This window comes from Microtus ochrogaster, chromosome 5 (assembly GCF_000317375.1).
Source record: "Microtus ochrogaster isolate Prairie Vole_2 chromosome 5, MicOch1.0, whole genome shotgun sequence".
Lineage (NCBI taxonomy): Eukaryota > Metazoa > Chordata > Mammalia > Rodentia > Cricetidae > Microtus > Microtus ochrogaster.
This window is the reverse complement of record NC_022012.1, coordinates 72131004-72150613: the sequence shown is the minus strand read 5'-3', so window position 1 is coordinate 72150613 and position 19610 is coordinate 72131004. Positions and strand designations below refer to the sequence as shown.

At 45.7% G+C, this 19610-nt stretch overlaps 1 protein-coding gene across 1 annotated transcript in view; it reads right to left on the bottom strand.

Annotated features, from left to right (window-relative positions):
- Tln2 (talin 2) overlaps positions 1–19610 on the bottom strand; it is a 473598-nt gene that overhangs the window by 168282 nt on the left and 285706 nt on the right. Inside the window, exons 20-28 of the mRNA XM_026779102.1 lie at positions 19004–19171; positions 17442–17736; positions 14765–14931; positions 12706–12834; positions 11042–11155; positions 8880–8993; positions 3898–4032; positions 1333–1461; positions 172–274 (exon numbers count right to left, since the gene is read on the bottom strand). Of these exons, the coding sequence (XP_026634903.1) occupies positions 172–274; positions 1333–1461; positions 3898–4032; positions 8880–8993; positions 11042–11155; positions 12706–12834; positions 14765–14931; positions 17442–17736; positions 19004–19171 (1354 nt within the window). The remainder of the gene's footprint in view (positions 1–171; positions 275–1332; positions 1462–3897; positions 4033–8879; positions 8994–11041; positions 11156–12705; positions 12835–14764; positions 14932–17441; positions 17737–19003; positions 19172–19610) is intronic.

Sequence of the window (19610 nt, the reverse complement as noted above, 5' to 3'; positions counted from 1 at the left end):
GAGAGTCAGTCCTACCTGTGTGCAACCCCGCCGCAGGCATCCCAGAGACCCCGAGAGTCAGTCCTACCTGCGGGCAACCCCGCCGCAGGCATCCCAGAGACCCTGAGAGTCAGTCCTACCTGTGTGCAACCCCGCTGCGGGCATCCCGGAGACCCCGAGAGTCAGTCCTACCTGTGTAGTGTTCGTTGCCTTGAGCAGCGCAGGTGAGGAGCTGTGCCATGGAGGAGCCCACTCCCTTAGAGGTGCTTCCCAGGTCCTGAGCACACTTTTCTAGCTGTAAGGAAATCCAAGGAAGGCAGAACTTAGAAAAGAAACATTCTCTTGAGGTCTCAGCATGATTTAGATCAATGATGTGGATCAGAACCTGAACTTGAGCTCTTTCTCACCCTAGTCAGCTGGGCAGGACAGAGGAAAAGGGCCCGGCTTAGACTAAGTGAGCTCAGTGCAGGTCCCACTAGCTGCATGAAACTGTGTGAGCTACTGACCCTCGCTAAGCCCCACTCCTGGAGGGACCTGGCTAAGACTGCCTTCAGCAAATGAATGCAGCTCCTTAGCAGACTGTAGCGATTAGCATGAGGCCTTCAGAAAGTCCAAAAGAAATCATTAGTGGACAGTGATTACGCCTTGGCAGGAAGCAGGCAGGCATCCAACTGCACCAGCTTCCTGGCTGGTGGGACCATTATCCCTCAAGGAGTTCAAACTGAAAAACTGGAGGTTTGGAGTGGCAACTAAGACCGTGGAGGAAGGCAGAGGTCGTGCCTCTCATGAACAACATGCCAGCTTGTTTTGTCCACCAAATAAAAAACGAAACTGGTAAAGGCCTAGGGTACAGATGTTAACGAACATATGAGGATGCTGTCTAGGAGAGATGCATAGGTATATGATGATGGACAGAAAGACATAAGAGAACATATACAGTCTGAAACACACACCTTCCCCAATGAAGGGCATACCTTCAACTGAAGATGGAGTCTGGTCCACTATAGCCAATGGTGGAACATAGTATGTACAACGCCCCCGCCCCGGGTGTGCACACGCACGCACACACACAAATGGACAAAATAAGTAAAAATTACACTATTTTGCCCTCTACTAGACCTACTGCTTGGTGTAAATGTACAATTCACATTGTATCAGTCCGTCCTAGGAGTTTGCAGAGTCACCTGGGCTACATGATGAGATACTGTAACCAAATGAAAAAGGAGGAAAGGAAGGAAGAACAGAGGGAGAGAGAAAAAAAAGGAGGAATGAAAGTAGGGAGGGAGGGAGAGAGGGAGGGAGGGTGGGAGAGTGAGCGAGAAGATGTCATGACCTACACCCCAAACGCCTTACCGTTTCTCCCGGAAGCGGTTTCAGTTGACTTTCTGCAGCGGCCATCTTGGCATCCTGCAGCTCGCTCTTGAGAGTCTGCACTGTGTTGAGTGCAGAATCGATTTCCATGGGACCACAGGCTTCATGGGCCTGCCAACAGAGTGGAGGATGTGTGCATACAGTAGGCTTGGGAAAGTGTCTCTAACACTCTACAACCTACTAAATGTTTTCCTAGACACTCCTGGTAACTCTGACTCAAGGAGAAGGCAAAGGTAGCAAGTATTTCCCCAGAGAGGACAAAACCTTCGTCACTCGGGTCCTTACCCACATTTTTCCTAAGTCATTAATTATGTGTGTCTCAGGACTGCAGACACTTAGAAACCTCCTTGAAGCTACCTTACATTCAGACCTGGAAGATGCATCCTTGATTCACCAGGCCTGGGTTGCAGTGACAGGGCACACAGCAGAGCACTGTAGGTACACAGGCTTGGGCTGTACTCGGATGTGTGTGTACAGAGGATCGGGACACATGCAGCAAAGGAGTGGATAAGCAAACCGAGGAAGGACTCCTCAGAGAGCCCACAGCAATTTCTTTTCATAGGTTTCAACACCATAAATCATTAGCTTTCCATACTAAAGATTTATAAACTCCCCCCATCTAGTTATTTGCTTTACTTATTTAAATCTCTTGATCATTTCAAACACGGCCTCCAATAGCCAGGACTTCATGGCCCCAAAACACATTAATAAATTTTATGCATATGTAATATTGCCTAACAGAATTCTCAACATTTATAAATTATCAGCAGTAAATATGAGGTGGCTGATCTTTAGGTGTCCATGTTGTTCTGTACAGAAGCTCAGAGAGGTCAACAAAGGTGACAATGACAGAGGCCCAATTCAAATCCACACTACCTGATTCCAGAGTCTTCATGCCTTCTGACGTATTAAAAAAAATAAATGAAAAGCTCTTGTGGCCTCTTTCTGGACCAGCAGACAGTCATTCTTAAGTATTACTTTGGGGCTCACTGTCCCGGGGTAGCTGTTGTGATGTTGGCATATGCTAAGATTCACTGAGGAATCAGCCTGCACCTGTGGGGGCTGTATGGTTGGTGCTGGGGATGGGCTTGCCAGGGGCATGCTGGGTATCTACATTCTAATAAGCACCCACCACACACACACACACCAGGTTGTTACAGTGTGGATGGTTCCAGGACCTCTTTGAAAAATAGCTCAAAGACCATCTTCGCTGGAGATAGTCTAGGGCCCCTGGCACTTCATTTTGGCAATGGAGAATCTCTGTTCATGTCAGGCTTTCAAGTTGGCTTCTACTTTCTTCTCTCACCACTTTATGAGGCTGCTAGTTTCTATAAAGGGATTGCTACAAGGGAAAAAAATGAAATCAAGCCAGAACTTCATGCTAATAACTGCATCAGAGTTATAATGAACTCCTCTGATAACTGGGTTTCAGAGACAGAAATTTCCTTAGTCCTCAGTTGTACTTGTTCTTCTGAGGTTCTGTAAGGCAAACATGTCCATGTAAGGTATGAAAACATTTTAGGGCAGAAAGATCACAGCTAAGATGATAGCCTGACTACAAACTATATTTTCTACATATATAATTTGTTTTAAAGTTCTCAAGATGATACATGGAAGATATGAATTACTCATCAATTGTTGCTTTAGTTTGGGTCTGAAATGCTGGAGCCTCATGAGAAGAAGGATTAGTCCCAGCCCCTGGCACTCCTGGGAGGTGTTGGAACCTTTATGAAGTGGCGCCTTGTAGGTTATTGGGAGCGCGCCTTTGAAGGCATTACTAGGACCCTGGTTCCATCTCAGATCTTTCGCGTCCTGGCTACCATGAAGTAAGCAAATTCCACTCACCAGAACTTTTACCAAGACACATAGTGTTGCCACTACAAGGCACACAGTATTGCTACCGGCCACAGGCAAGTAGACCAGCTAACAGAAAACAGAAACCCGCCATGATGTCCCTTCTTCTTCCTCTTTCTTCACTCTTTCCTTTCCTTCCTTCAGTGCCCTCACTCTTCCTTTGTTTTTTTAAGGCAGGGTCTTACACAGACCTGGATGACCTAAGAAGCCAAATAACTAAAGATGACCTTGAACTTTCTGGAAGCTTCTGCCTCATCTACCAAGTGCTGGGTTTACCAAGTGCCTCCATGCTTAACTAAACTTTATTCCTTTTATATTGATTCTCTTTGGTATTTGCCTTAGCAATGAAAAGCTATTCAGCACATTTAATTGACCTGCAATTGATCTGGTTATCAACACACTTAAGATCAGCAGTCTGACCTAAGCCTGAAAACAGACCATCACCTGTCCCAGGAAACAGGAAGTGACAGAAGAGGCATAGAGCTTGAAGTCATCTGTAACCGGAAGGTGATGAGCAAGCCTGGGAGCTTATGCTAAATATTACCCCACAGTGCTGTCTTTAATGTTTTTAAGACAGCTCTGTTGAGAAACTGGCCCAGCAGTGCTAGGGCCTGGGTAGCCTTCATATCACACCATCACAAAGAGATGAGAAGTCGCCCAAAGAGCTAACCACTGGCACAAGGCCCCACTTGCCTTCTGCGAGGCAGTACGCAGCTCGGCCAGGCTGGTCGCCAGGTTCTTTGCACACTGACTCAGCTGCATGGCTGCAGCCTGGTCACTCACAGTGGGGACAGCTGCCTTGGCAGAGGACACCATTTTGCTTCCAGGCTGCGGAGAGATGAACAGGAAGTAAGGTATCTCCTGGACAACAAGATGCTGAAAAGAAGCAACAGCACTGCCTCCATAGGGACCAGAACAACTTTTGCCCTAAAACAGGGTGTGGTTGTTTGGATGAGGAATGTCTTTTACTTGATCACGTGTCTGAACACATGGGGAATCTTTACAAGGTAGGGCCTTGTTGGAGGAAGTGTGCTACAAGGTGTCTTAGTGTTATCACTGTTGTGACGAAACACCATGACCAAAGCAACTTGAGGAGGAAACAGCACTGTTTATCTTCGAGGGAAGTCAGGGCAGGAACTCAAACAGGGCAGGAACCTGGAGGCAGGAGCTGATACAGAGGCCATGGAGGGGTGCTGCTTACTGGCTTGCTTTCCATGGTTTGCTCAGCCCGTTGTCTTATAGAACCCAGGACTACAAGGGCAGGGGTGACACTATCTACAATGGGTTGGACCCTTCCCCGTCAATCATGAATTAAGAGAATGCTCTACAGGCTTCTCTTCTTCAGCCCCATCTTCTGGGGGCATTTTCTCGACTGAGGTTCCCATAAGCTATAGCTTATGATACGTTGACATAAAACCAGCCAGCACGCGAGGGCAAGGCTTTGAAGGTTCACAGCATCGCCCTACTTTCTCATCTCTTTCTAGCTGCTTCCTGTATGTAGATGAGTTGTGACAAGCCAGGGTTCTGTCGCCATCGTGCCAGGCCACACCTTCTCCACCATTACTGGACTCCATCCTTCTGGAACCTAAGACACAGTAAATCCTTTCTTCCTTAAGTTGTCTTTGGTCATGGTAATTGTTGTCATAGCCATAAAGAAAAACTAATACAAAGGGAGACATTAAATACCAACTAGCTCCTAGGTCTGGAGAGGTGGGGCTTAGCAGTAAAGAGCACTGGTTGCTCTTGCAGAGGACCCAAGTTCAGTTCCCAGGACCCACAGGAGAGCTCACAAAGCTGTCTGTGCTCCAGTTCTTGGGAATCTGATGCCCTTTTCTGGCCTCCATGGTCTTCACACGCAATACACACATACACATAGGCAAAACACAAACATGTAACCTAAAATTAAATAAACCTTAAAATAATAATTACCATGGTAAATCAGATATTTCTGGGCAGTACAAAGCACCATAAGGGGCAAGACAGGCAAATTGATGAAAGTGACTTGAAATTCTCATTTAGATTCCAATGATAGCTATCTAATAAAAAAAAAATTTCTTTAGTGTTTCTTAGAGCAGTCCTTTACCCTGATATTTAAATATACCTATTAGACCAGAAAAATGAAGGAAAATATGATCTTACTTTTTCACAAACCAAAACACACTCAGCAAGCATGAATGCCTATGCACATGTAGATACATCCTCAAGATTGTGTTGTTTTACAATATCTAGTTCTACCGCTTTCCTAGGTATACAGTGTTCTAGGAGTCCTGTTAATGTGTCTCAGTCTCCTATTGTTGGGCACGTGTTCATTTCCTTACCAGTGCAGAAAAAAAAATTGTAAAGAATTAGCTAAAACTCAGTAATTTTTAGTGTGTAAAATTATAGAAGTAGTTTTTCTGACACAAAAGCATGCAGGCTTTTAAAGCTTTAAAAATGTATGCTGTAAGTGTGTGTCAGAAAAATGGTAATGATTTGAGTGCCTGGTCATAAATATTCAGGGTAAAAGTACTACTTTTAGTATTTAAAGAATTAATGAGAATCAGCGGAAGAACCAGACCTAAGTATTAAAGCGCTTGAATAATTTCAGGTTACCAGGCCTTAAAAACATAATACTGAAGTGCACGAAAAATGCTTAACATTTGAAAACAAAGGAGATGAAATCAAGTCAAACCGAATTTAAAGAACAAACAAGCTAACATGCTTTCTTAAAGCTCTTAACTCCATCCTATAAAAGATGTATTAAAGAGTATGCTCTATATACTGCGAGTCGTAAATTTGGATTTGCTCATCCTTCTGGAAGGGCAATTCTACAATATTCATGAGGAAAGCTGAAAATGTATATTCAGGCTGGGGGAGGATAGCCTAATAGTAAAATATAGATCACACATATAGAAAACATTTTAAAATTTCAGTTGTATTTGTTAACTTCCCAGCCTAACTCACATTCTTTTCTGACATACAGCCATGAGAATGAGATCACTTTCTAAAAATGCACTGGAATGACTTATGCTTGCCGGGAACTTTAAAATGCTGATGAAGGAACACCACACACACACTACTACTTAAGCACCAGCCCCATCTAAGAGGCAGTGACTCACATATGAACAAAGCTCAAAAACACAAGACAAAAACCAAGCAGGAGTAAAGATGCTACTTTATCAGTCTGTCGCTCCATCTTCACCGCATAGCACAGGACGGCCTGTTGCAGGCGGCATCATCAAATATTTCAATGCTCTCAGTGTGTCTGAGTTTCAACTCTTCCAGAGTTAAATGGAAGGCTGACGTGGATGGAGTTATTTTCACAAGAGACTAGGATAGAGAGGTATAAAGCAAGCAGATGACACCACTGGGTGCTGGCCATGCGCACACTCTCGTTAGACCAGACTACCCAGGCTGGCAGGCTAAGATGCTGACCTTGGAAGTCGTTCTTACCTAATCTTACTTTATTGGCTTCTATTTTGTTTCATATTTGTTTGTTTCACTGTTTTGTAATTAGGGCAAGATTAGAGGTTCAATTAGTCTAAAAATGCTTAGCCACATCTCAAACTGTCTTATGTTTTAGTATTTTTATCTTTCTGAACATTTACCTAAATTCCGCCTATAGCTATTTTAAAGCTATACAGTAAGTCAGATAAAAAGACAGGTAGGACAAGGGGCTAAGGACTGACACCACCCTTGGGCACTGCTTTGGTGAGTGAGTTGCTCCATAGTGGTGGTCAGGACCATCTAGTGAGTCTTCTCCAGGAAAGCCTTGCAGCACCTGAGGTATTACTAATACACCAGCTAGAAGTTGGAGTCATTGCCATATTAGGATGTTTCTGTGGATTATAGCTCTCAAGTAGCTCAATGTTAGCTTTGCAGTTTCTAACTTGATTACTTTTTCTATTCAAATCTCTCAGATTGCTTTCATCCATACACAGTATATAATCGAATATGGCAAAGTCTTCTCTTGTAATTTGCTATGCCTCATGAATCATGGCGATGCCATGTGTTTCTCAAGCCCATGATAGTCAGGGGGTTTCCCCACTACCTGGCTTAAACACATACTTTTTGGTTTATTGATTCTGTTGCTCTTAAGAGACATCTCATAAAGATCTAAGTATCTACAATAGCAGTTAAAAGAGTAGGAGAGAGCTCGGAGTGGTGACACATGCTTTTAAATCCCAGCCCTCAGGATGCAGAGGCAAGTATTGGATCTCTGTGCTTTCGAGGCTAGCCTGATCTACAGATCAAGTTCCAGGACAATCAGGGCTGCACAGAGAAACCATGTCTCGAAAAACCAAAACAAACAAATACATAATAACAAAAGAACAGGAGAAAAGAAAAAAAAAAGGACAGAGAAAAAAGGTAGAAGGGAAAGGGGGAAACGGGGAGGGAAGGGGTGGGAGAGAGCACTAGCAAGCAGGTTCAGCCAGCGTGTACTGAGAAGAACCCCCACGCTGATTAATCCTAACTCTCTATGGTTCGCCTGGGTGCAGACTAAACACACAGTTGGCTCCGTGATTACTAAGGAAAAGGGAAAGATCTTCTAAATCCTAATGTGACAAAGAAAAAGTAAGCTGTTGGCAAACTGATTTCTAGGAGTTCACCCAAGTAAATAACTCAAGTTGGGGGTGAAGAATGAGCACACAAAGAGGACTGAATTACAGGGTGCTTGGAGTGGCCCCCAAATAAAAACCAGCATGTCTGATAAAGGGACAATGGTTAAAGGTAGACATGGGAGACCTTTTGAATCACAAGCGCCCACATTACAAAGGCAGGGCGGAACTGAAGCTCAGGGCTAGAACAATTGCTTCTCATGCTAGGTTCAATGCCCAGATGGTGTATATACAATGAATGTAATTCAAAGGATTATATATCACAATTAGAATATATTGTATGAAAAAAATATTTTCAATTGAAAAAAGAAAGCTTTTAAGAGCCAGTAGTAAGGGAGGTTTGGAACAAAACTGTCTTCTGGACAGGACTTGACTGCAATGTTCAGGAACTCCTAACAGCCATGGCGGTCGGCACAAGACCTGCGCAATACCCAGCCAGGCAGCGTTCTTCTCGTGTGAACTGGGAAGGGGTTCATGAGTCCCCATGTGTCAGATGCTAATAGAGTCAGTTTCCTTTTAGGGTGTGGCCCCTGGCAGAGTCGCCACCCTCTAGTGTGCATGCAGCAGAAGTATATGCACAACATAAACTAGAGCCAGTAGGTTATTCAATTGTAAAAACTGAGGAGCCTAAGTTGTGGGTAAAGAGGTGAGGGTGGTTCTGGAAGAAGCTAAGGTGAGGAGCCAAAGTAAATCTGGTCAAATTGCAGTGCATGAATTTTCTCAACGAATTAACAAAGGTATCTTTAACATTAAAGACAAGATTATATATCCTCCCCACACCCCTGCTAATGTATCTCTCTGTAAGAAAGTAGGCTAAAACAGCTGTGTTTTATCTCTGTACAGTGGAGGCGTGGGCAGCACCTGGAAACCAACCCACTGGTGTGTGCCTGGATCACTAGCATTCAGCTCGGCCAGTGACATCTCCCTCACCTGGAATGTACAGAGGCCTTGCAGCTTCTCAGACAAAACCTTAGCCATGGCTGTGGGGTCTACACAGGCATGTTCCCTTCCTTAGGGACAAAGGGTGGATTGCCAGCTGGGGCTTCCACAAGGGACCATGCTGCTGGTGTCTGTTACCTGCAGGAAGTTCTGGCTGGAGATGATGAGGGCCAGCTGGGCGCTGAGGTCTTCTGCTTGAGCTTGGCTCCCTCTCACCCCCTGAACGAGCTGAGGGATGTGATCGGCCACTGCCTGCGAGAGGTAAGAAAAGAGGAACTGAGCATGCGCAGAAAGGAACAACCAGCGAAGGGGCAGGGGAATGACCCAAAGCGCTGCTGTTTGCTGCGTGATCCACTCCCAAGGACGCCGGTTTCAGACGTTGGATTAAACAGCATACTGCGCCAGCGGGGTCCTTCCCAAAGCTGAATTCCAGTCCCCACGTCTTCTTCTCCCCAACCCTCCCACTTTAACAACAGCCCTAATGGTCTCAGGATATTTGATAGAATCCTCTATAACAAAGCCTTGAGAGAACATTCTGAGTCAAAACTCACAAGCTTCTAGCCATGCGGACTGAAGAGCAAAAATCAAAGAGTACAGAATTCATAAGGAGGTAAACTGAGTCAGATGGCCCCATGGCCAGAAGAAGTAGGGGAGAGAGAGGATCATGAACCAGTCTGTTTACAGGCTCAGGCCTCTGACGTCGTGGGTATGGACTGTGGGCCTCAGTCTACATGGGGGCATGTCTCCTGCTTCTCTGTTCCAACCAGTACTTGGCTTTTCTCAAACGAGAAAGCCTGAAACAGGAGAGGGGGGCCATGGCAAAGCAGGACTGCCACATGACCGTCACCTCCAGAGTCACCTCAGGAGCCGTTCAGTCCATCTACTGAGTTCTTCCTAACTATCCTCTGATGGGGCCGGCTTCAGAGGGCTGAGGGCCACCACCGGAAATGGTGCTGGTGGAGGCGCCAGCGCATCCTGGCCTGGTGTCCAGACCCCACCCCCAGCCAGAGTAAAAAGTATTTAAAAGCATCCCTATGGATATGTGCCCAGATCCTTTCCAGTGCTGATGGCAGAAACTTGATCCATCCTCCCTCTCAGCATCAGTCTGTCCTTTAGCGTCGCTCTCCTTTCCTGGCAGGGATGCTCAGAGATCTAATCCCTTCAGCCCCTTTAGCAAAGAGGGAGAGAAGACTGATTCTGTAACAGGTTCCCAGACGTGAGCAGCTTGTGGTCCCAGAGAAAGGAAAAGGCCACTTTCCCACCCTGCTGGCAACTAAATAGTATAAGAAAGAAGTACACTGTTTGAGCAGAGGCGGCACTCTCAGCAAGCTCTTCTTCCACAGATCCTAAGCACAAAGGACCTCAGATCCCTGCGTCCTAAAGATGCTCTTCCCCTAGAACAAAGTCAACTCTACAAGGGGGACCTCAGAAAAACCAGATTCAGGAATAGATCTAGGCAACTCTTCCCCAGCAGCACGGCCATTTCTGGAGGAGAACTGAGTCCCTTTGGAAGCACGGCCACTACTGAAGAAGTGGCATTCCCCTCGGGTGACTGTTATCTTTCAGAGGATTGGAGGGAAAAAATCACAACAGGTTAGCTGTCAGAACACTGTCACAATCAGACATGCCTGTCACCAGCCTCCACTGCCAATACTCTAAGTAAGATGCCCTAGCATGTGTGGCCAATGGCTCTGCAAGATGATGTATCTGGTACCCATCAAAGGTGTCCTGAAAGAGTCAAGCCTCTGGGTGGGAACAGAGAATGTTTGTGGCAAGCAATGTTTGTGCCTCAACACAGCACCAATGCCCCTGCTCCAGAAAAACAGAGACAAACAAGCAGCAGGTAATGGAAAGCACCAAAACATGAGGCCACAGAAGGCAGATGGGACAAAGCAGACCCCAGATGAGGAGAAAGCAGGGAGTCAACATGCTGTAGTGTGTGGAGACTGGATTTGACCAGCTTCCCAGAGAGAAAGGAGTTCTGGAAAGCCAAGGGCTCATTTCCATTTCTATTTCAAAGCTCTGAAATGGCCTCATCAGTTCTCTTTATTTAATTCAGTCTCTTAAAAATGATGTGGATAAAGGAAAGATAATGCTGGAAGAAAAAGCCACTCCTTCCAAACACAGACAATCTACTTAATGGACAAAGACCAGACGTGTATACACCTGGAGCATGGAGCCACCGCAAACTGGATTAGGAGCCTGGAAGACCTGCCTTAAATGAATTACCAGGGCATGTGGTGGTCTAATGCTATCAGTAACATGTTGCAGACCTGGCTCTCGGCACACAGTGAGCTTACCTTGCAGCTCTGGACCAGTTGCTGCTGGGCTGAGGGGTTCTTGTTGGACACAGCTGCATTCTGGGAGGCTGCAATGGTCTGCGTGGCAGCAGCTGCAGCCTGCTTGGCTGCAACCTGCACAGGATAGTGACACAGGTCAGTCCAATATTATACTCGCAAATTCATATGCCTTGCCTTTCCATGACTGGGGCAGACACTACATCTTCAAAGTCACCAATGATCTCAACCTTGTCGCCCTTTGCTGCCTGCCTTGGGTTTGCAATCCCGAATGAAAAGGTAAGGACCGGAAGGTATTCAAGCTCACCTCACTTGCTTTTCGTAAGACTGGCTTGATCGGTTACAGGTCTTGTGCTGCCCAGCACAGGTGCCTGTGAGTTTATGAGCACAATAGCCCTGTCATACCCGGAAGATGTTACTTCACAGCGAACCTCCCTGACCTCTGGCTATTCGATCTTTCTACCCTGATGTTCCCCAGTTTTGCAAATGATAGAGCCAGTCAACTCTTCAGCATGGAGCAGGAAGAGGCTCACGAGAGCCCATAGCTAGCTGAGGAGCTACTGGCAGTAGATGGCCAATGAGAAAAGAAGAGGCAGAGCCCATCCTAGGTTGCCTATGCTTCCTGGAGGGCGCCTACACCCATGCACATGCAAGCATCATAATTTGGACGGAGTGAATTATTATTATTAGAGGAAGAGGAGGTGCTGGGTAGCGCCAGTGGCGTGAAGTTAGGAAGGGGATATAGAGAAATGGTCCAGGAGCTGGGGAGTGCAATGTGGACGGATATGATCTAAATACGTTCACATATGAAGTTACCACAGAAGAAATGGAAACTTAAAACACAAAAGACAAGAGACAGTTGCCATGCTGAAATGGCCTTGGCAAGCAGCACGAAGTCTTAACGTTCCAGGGAAAGAAAATCTGCCCCATGAAGCCCAGGCTGCTTTTATGTCCATGGAGGTATCCATGTCCCTCCTCTTATAGCAGAGGCCTCAGCTCAGATATGACACACCCCTCTGAGGTAATTAGTCCAGTTCTATCTTTTGTCTACTTCCAATAATGAGGCTGATTTCTTCCAGAGCCCAGCGGACTGCCTATGGGGGCGGGAGGACTCACATTAAAGAGCCAGGTCACTTGACCTCCATCCCTCCACATTTTAATTTTAACATCCATGGAAAGAAATATTTTTCTTACAGAGTTTGTGCCTATTTTTCTCAACTCTTTAATTGAAAAAAAAAAATTCTGAAAAGAAATGACAAAAAAAAAAGTTTCTTCTTCTTCCCTTCTCAGTCCCACCCTGCTCCCTGGCCCTGCTCTAGAACTCTCATCGGGAAGCCTAGGAAAAGTCACTGTCTCCAACAGAAAAGGAACTCTGCATGCCGGTCTGCTGAATATATTCTTTAACGCAGGAAAAAAGAACCCTGATCTTCCTGTAAAAAGACTTCATTCTACTTCTGAATGTTGAACTCTGAACCTGAGCCTTTGGCAGCTATGAACTAAAGCAATTTTTCAAATTGTGTCAATTCTTTTAAAATACCCAAACTACCCAACACTGCTAACTTTGATTTGGCTTTCTTTATAGGGGCATCATTTTGGTGATTTGATTTTTTTCCAGGTAACTCTTTGCAGTCACAACTGGCACCCTAAGAGCCAGCCCCTTTCCTGACCTCCAGCCGGTTGACGATCTTCTTCTTAATAGCATTCTGTGCAGCGGCATTGGTTGCTACTCGGAGGCCTTCGGCAGCTTCTCTCAGCCTTTGCTGCTGGTCTTCATTCTCTGGGTTGGCTGCAGCCCCCTGCAAAGGTGGAAGAAACAGGTATTTCAAGTACCCAGGGGCAGTAGGCCACAGCTGCTAAATGCATGTCTTTAATTTCACTTCTAACTAATAACGCATAGCATTTGGAATAGAAAGCCGTAAACTTGGATCATAGCAATGGACCACTGGGCTGTGTTGCTGGGACGGAACCCACAGCCTCCTGAATGTCACATCCCCAGCCCCTAGAAACACCATCTTTATAATAAAGACCAAGCCTCATGGCTATGCAGTTCCATAGCCATGTAAGAAGTAACACTGTAAATCAGTCTGGGGTGTCTGTACAAATTATCTTGTAATTGGTGATTTCAAAAACTCAAGGCTTCAAAGGCATTTAAGGCATTATCACAAAATACTACATTAGTATGTATGCTTTCTATTTTCATTTAGCAGCTGAAATTTAAGTAAAAAGAAATATATTTTCTTCTAGTCTGGAGCTTAATTTTACAAATCTTGTAAGATAAAAGGCCCTGGGAATCTAATTCCAGGAGGAAGAAGAGTTGTGTGGGCATCATTTACTTAACAAAAACAAAACCATAAACTGTTCCCTGTTTGCTGATTTCAATTACTACTATGCCAAACACCAATGGTCAATACAAACAAAAAAAGAGTCAATCTTATTGTAGGAGAAAACAGAATGGTCTTTATTAGAGAAGGGTGGAGGGAGGGACAGACAGACAAAGGATGGAGAACAGTGAGAAGCTTCAGTGTATAGTTGGGATTGACCTCTACCATTCTGTAATGCGGAGGGGAAGCTATGGCCAAGGATAACTAACTACATACATATGGTGAAAATGCACACAGAGTGGATGTTCAGAGTGATGGACAGAAGTACATGTTCTTGTGAGTCAATTTCAGTTTCTGATTTGAAGAAAGAGGCTCTGATAAATCTCTCCCCATCAGATATCCTAACTGGTATGGCAGACCTTGATGGTGCACGTTTTCACATCACTGCCGGAACATTTTAAGGCAAAAGTAAATGTCAAAAATGAAGATTCCATTGGAAAAACAAGGGCTTGAACGGAGCATGATGAGAGGAGGTGCGGAGGCTAAAGGCTGTGCAAAAGAAATCGTGCCCTTAGGGAGTAATCTGGGAGAATGGAGACGAACAGATGGCACCAACTATACTAAAAGTGCAAAGCTGCTGCCCTTAACCGTCAGAAGAGTATGGCACCCACGTAGCTGTCACCAGTACACTTTGTGTAGGTCCCTGTACCTTGGTACTTTAGCTAGGCTTGTCCTCAGAATCTTGTCAGGTTTAGTGAGATATGTAGGATTCAAAAGTCATGACAGGCTGAAGTAAATGCAGGGAGTGGATACTCTTTTATTCTTTTTGAGACAAAATACAATGCTCAAATTTGATCATCCACTTGATGAGATTTAGGATCACCATGTAACAACCTTTCGGGCACAAGTGCAAAGGAGTTTCTAGACTGAGATGATTGAAGTGGGAAGACCCATCCTAAGTGTGGGCAGCCCCACTGCACAGGGCTGGGGTCTCAGACTAAAAACAGGAAGGCAGCTGAGCACCTGCATTTACCGGCTTCATGACTAGGGTTGCGATGTGACCAGCCACCAACCGCTTCTGCCACCCTGAAGGATTGTGTGCTCAAACTGTGAGCCAAAATAAATCCCTCATCCCTTGAGTTACTCCCGACAGGCATTTTTGTCGCAGCAATGAGAAAATCACGATGCTGGCAGAAGCAGCCATGCTTTGCTGTCTGTGCTGAGTCAGCACCTCTGTCTCATGTTCAACAACTCCTCCGTTATCTTAACTGTGCTAAATGTAACAAAGCCACTCAAGTATCCAACAAGGAGAAATCCACACTCCATCCCTCACCTTTGAAGGTAAGCTTCAAACCCTAACACTGAACAGTGTTTGCATTTCAAGCCAAAAGACCAAATGCCCTACCTTTGCGGCTTCCACCATGCGGGCAGTGGAGTCAGCCAGGAGCTTCGCAGCTGCGAGGAGCTTCTTAGAATTCTCCATGTCAATCTCAGCCTCCGCATCTGACCTCATGGCATTAACGAGATCGGACGTGGCCTGGGCCAGTACCCGAGCTTGGCGTACCATCTCACCTAAAGGACAGGACAGCAGGTATGGGCTGTTTATTTACCATTCTGTCTGCAATGATCTCAGTGGTCAGGAAGGGATTTTTATTGCTATTTGTTTGAAACAGGGTGTCATGTGTCTCAGGTCAGCTTCTAACTCACTGTACAGTCAAGGATCACCAAATCCTCTTGCCTCTATCTCCTTAGTGCTGGGATTACAGGCAAGCACCACCACGTCTGGTTTATAAAGTGCTAGGGGATGAACCCAAGGCTTACTTATAGCTAGACAATTTACCAAAATGAGATACACCCACAGTTCCTGGTTTGGAGTTTTTATTTCATTTTGATTGATTTATTTATTTAGGTTTTTTTGAGGCAGGGTTTCTCTGAGCAATAGCTCTAGCTGTCCTGGAACTCACTCTGTAGTCCAGATTGCCCTCAAATTCACAGATCTGCCTGCCTCTGACTCCCAAGTGCTGGGATTACAGGCATGTGCCACCCCCACCCAGGTCCTGGTTTGGAGCCTTTATTTGTCCTGTTTGTCCTCGCTGTGCCTGTGACTTTATAAAAGTCTATTTCAACTTTCTTTCAGAAGTGGGAGGTCTATTATGATATAACACTACAAATGAAACCATTCTAGGGAAAGGACCGGTTCCTCTCCATAGCTTGTCTGAGGGGAGACAAGCTTTAATACATCCAGCCATGTGCTAAAATCAGGATGGTGACCTCGATGGCATTGTGGAACACACACACACAAAAAGACACAAGTGGGAAAACCGAAGAAACCACAGTGGGAAAACCACTGTGGGTGGTGAGTAGGGACAGGACTGCAAATGCTTTGGTAGATGTGCCATGAGTTAGAGAAGATGCTAGAAACAGGAGGAAGTGGAAAGATGGAACTCTGCTACCTCTGCAACCCCCCCCCCTTTTTTTAAAGGTGAGGGTTTACGTAAAATAACAAGCCAAAAGTGAGAAGAACATCAGCAGAAAATGCAATTGTACACAGCATTTCTGGTTAGCTAGTAGCTTAAAAAGCACAAGATAATTTTCTCAATAACTACCAAATACTTGGCAGGCCTGTGGCACATACCTGGAATCCCAGTACATCACCGGCCGACAGAGTATCACAAGCACAAGGCTAGTAGCCCTGACTACAGATGAGAGTCTGTCTGTAAAACCTAGCCAAACAAAAGGACCGCCTCCCAGAACTTGTCATAAAGCATGGTTGTACACCGCAAAGAAGAAGAAGCGGACCTCGTTCAGTAGGGCTGCAAATCCTTTTTAGAGAGAAATTTCATTAAGAAGTTTAAACTTCAAAATTTGTGTATCAGTTGGCTGGGCACTTCCACACATAGGCACCGCCAGTACATACAAAACACTGAAGGCAAGTGAAGACACATTTTTAAGACGGCTCCACGTAGGAACATTTTTGTAAAAGCCAAACAAACTTGGAAACTAAAAGTCTATTAACAGATGAGCAGTCAGAGGCCAGAGGCTAACTAAGCTCAGTGCCCAGCACACAGCCAGAACCCTCCCTGGGTTTGATTCCTAGCACTGAGAAAAAAGGTAATTGGTTAAGCATATAATGATACCTCCAAAATGGGATGTTATCCTGTCATTTAAAAAATTCAGAGTATGGCCGGGCGGTGGTGGCGCACGCCTTTAATCCCAGCACTTGGGAGGCAGAGGCAGGTGGATCTCTGTGAGTTCGAGACCAGCCTGGTCTACAGAGCTAGTTCCAGGACAGGCTCCAAAGCCACAGAGAAACCCTGTTTCGAAAATCCAAAAAAAAAAAAAATTCATAGTATGTATAACACAATGATATTTATTTAAGCTGTGAAGGGGTCTCCGTCTGTCTCCGTATCCACAATCTTTAAATTTAGGGGTGCTCTAGGATGGGAATGCTAACTTGTCTTCTATAGCAGCCATTTTACCATATATCAGTACAAATATCAAGTGGTCAGTTCTGGGATCAAGAGGACATAGTGACTGGATGAATTCAGAGCAGTTTGCTTTTCAGCAGGCTGGAAAGGTATATTGCATATATAGCTTTAATTTACAGCATGAGTATATCACAGTATATTAAAATGTCCTACTCTAAACCTCCCCAGGAAATGCTAACAAGGAGTGGGTCAATCCCACCTCCTGTCTGCTGTCCCTCCTGGTTTTCTACAGTGACCTTGGCCCCCCACATTTCTAGTGGATCTCTACATAAATCTTTATTCCAAGCTTTGTTCCTGATTCCTTGGGTGGCTGCTCTGACTTTACCAACTATGTCCTGCAACTGGGATAAAAGAAGTTATTAATACTATAAATTCAAATAATGACATTCTGATGAGGCTTTTAACTGTAGCCCTGGAACAGGTTGGCAGGACTCCTGGATCTTTCCCCGTACCTCAGTGAGGAAGTTTTGGGCTAAGGAAGATACTCTATTTGCTCTTGCTGGTTACTCTAGAAGCCTTCACCTAGAAAGTGACTGTCACCATGAGGAAAACCCACACCTAACCAGTCCCTCCTCCACCAAATCAGTGCCTTACCAGCATCACCCATGGAACTGAAGATGCTCTCGGTGACACACATGATAGTGTCGGTAGCCTGGTCATAGCGGCCAATGGGCTCGCCACGGCTGGCGAATTGCCGCACGTGCTGCAGGAGGTCGTGCAGGGCCTGGCTGACCACGCTGGCTGCCGCGCTGACCTGCTTCAGAAGTTCACTGTCGCCAGTGGCCGCCTGGCAGGCACGGACACAGTTTTCCACAGAGCGGTCCACCAGCTTCCCAGCCTCGATCAGCTGCTCCTGGCACACAGGAGAGCTGATGGTGGGGCTCACGACCTGGAAAGACACAGAAAAAGTTTGCTGCAGGGGATGTTCCTGGTGCCCCAGGATGCCCAGCGTCTCCCTCAGGGCCCTTAGATCTTCAGTTAGCATGCATACCAATGTGGTAACCCTCACACTATTATACTTTCTTTGTGATTTGAGAAATCCTACTAATTAGCTGTGCGTGGCAGTCCTCAATACCCTGTACTTAAATAAGGACAAAGTCTTGATATTTATCATTTATATGCTTTTCCTCTTAGTGACTCTTCTAGGCTTAGAGAAGGCAACTGACTACCTAAAAGAATTGCATGCATTTTCCAGAGACCATCTGAAACTCTGCCTGTTCTTCCTCCAAGGCTAGGGAAAGTCTGTCAGTCCTCTGTGGACTCCAGGGCTAACAGGAACATCACTAAGGATGCTTGTGAAGGCTCCAAATCCTATCCCAGGTGGGAAAAGGCACTGTCAATCACAGATCTACACAGCAGGAGATGGAAAGACCAGAAGCAGAAGCCCCCATCCTCGGAGAAGCAGACATGCATGACGGAGTGGAGGGCACCTCGAGTAGGGGCAGGTCTGAGTCATAACCGCAATTCTGCTGCTTATTTCCATAGCCGACGGCCCCTCATTAACACAGAGTCACCCCAGGTGCTTCATCAGTAAATGAAGGCTAATGCCTACTCAATGCGCAGGACTGCTGGGCAAACCCAATCATGCGATTCTGATACAATGAACACACCCTAGAGCCATTCACAGGAAGGATGACTAGGCCTCCCCAGGAAGCTGTGGGTTCAGTATGAACCCCTGTGCCACCCATTGCAAAGCCTCTTTTATGCACTGGAAATAAGATGCATTGAGAGGCCGAAAGGGAGATGCAGCAATTTGCAGCTAACAATAGATAAGCCAACAATAAAAACAAAATTAGACTGCTTATACTAAAATCCTATCATGTCTGGCTGGGTGTGGTGGTGCACAACTTTGATTCCAGCACTTGGGAGATAGAAGTAGATAGATCTCTGTGAGTTCAAGGCCGGCCTGGTCTCCACAGATAGTTCCAGGAGAACCAAGCTACATACTGAGAACCTTGTCTCCACCTCCCAAACCACTCCGGCAAAAAACCCAAAAAAATCCTGCCCCCGCAAATCTAAACAAACAAACAAAAAATCCTATCATGTCCCCGCAAAGCAGCCATGGGAAGGAAGCCCCAGACCTCAGGCTACCTAGTGACTGGGGACAGGTGAGAATATATGACACTGTAGGAAGGCTGGCATGCCAGCCAGCTTACCTTGGCACATGCCACAAGCTGGGAGGTGGAGAGAGCACACTGGGTGGCTGCAGCAATCACTCTGTTCTGTAGGACAGTGTCTTCGGCCACCTGGGCCACATTCTTCGCCTTGAGTACCAACATGGCAGCGGCATTGGCAACAGCTTTAGCCAGACTCATTAAAACATCCTAGGAAAAGGGGATCAAAGCTAATCATTTATTTCTTGTTTTTTTTTTTTTTTAAAATTACCCTTCAAACACTAAAACTGTATGGAATGCACCCAAACTTTCTATTAAAACCCCACTTGGCTTTTATAGGGTTTCATCACCTCAATTTGTTTCCCTTTATTATTTGAAATGCCAGCTCATCCTTATAAGAAACGAAAGGAAAAACTTGCATACTAATAACAAAATATGTCCCTGTGGACAATGAGTAGCACAGGTTTCATATAAAACAGGTCAGGGGCTGCAGAGATGGCCCAGCCATTAAGACACAAGCACCAGGACCTGAGGTTGGATCCCCAGTGTACATGTAGAAAGCCGCAGGCCAAGTGCACATGCTTGAGATGAGCTGTCAGCCCAGAGGCAGGGAGATCCTTGGAGCTCACTTGTCAGCCAGCCTACCCTA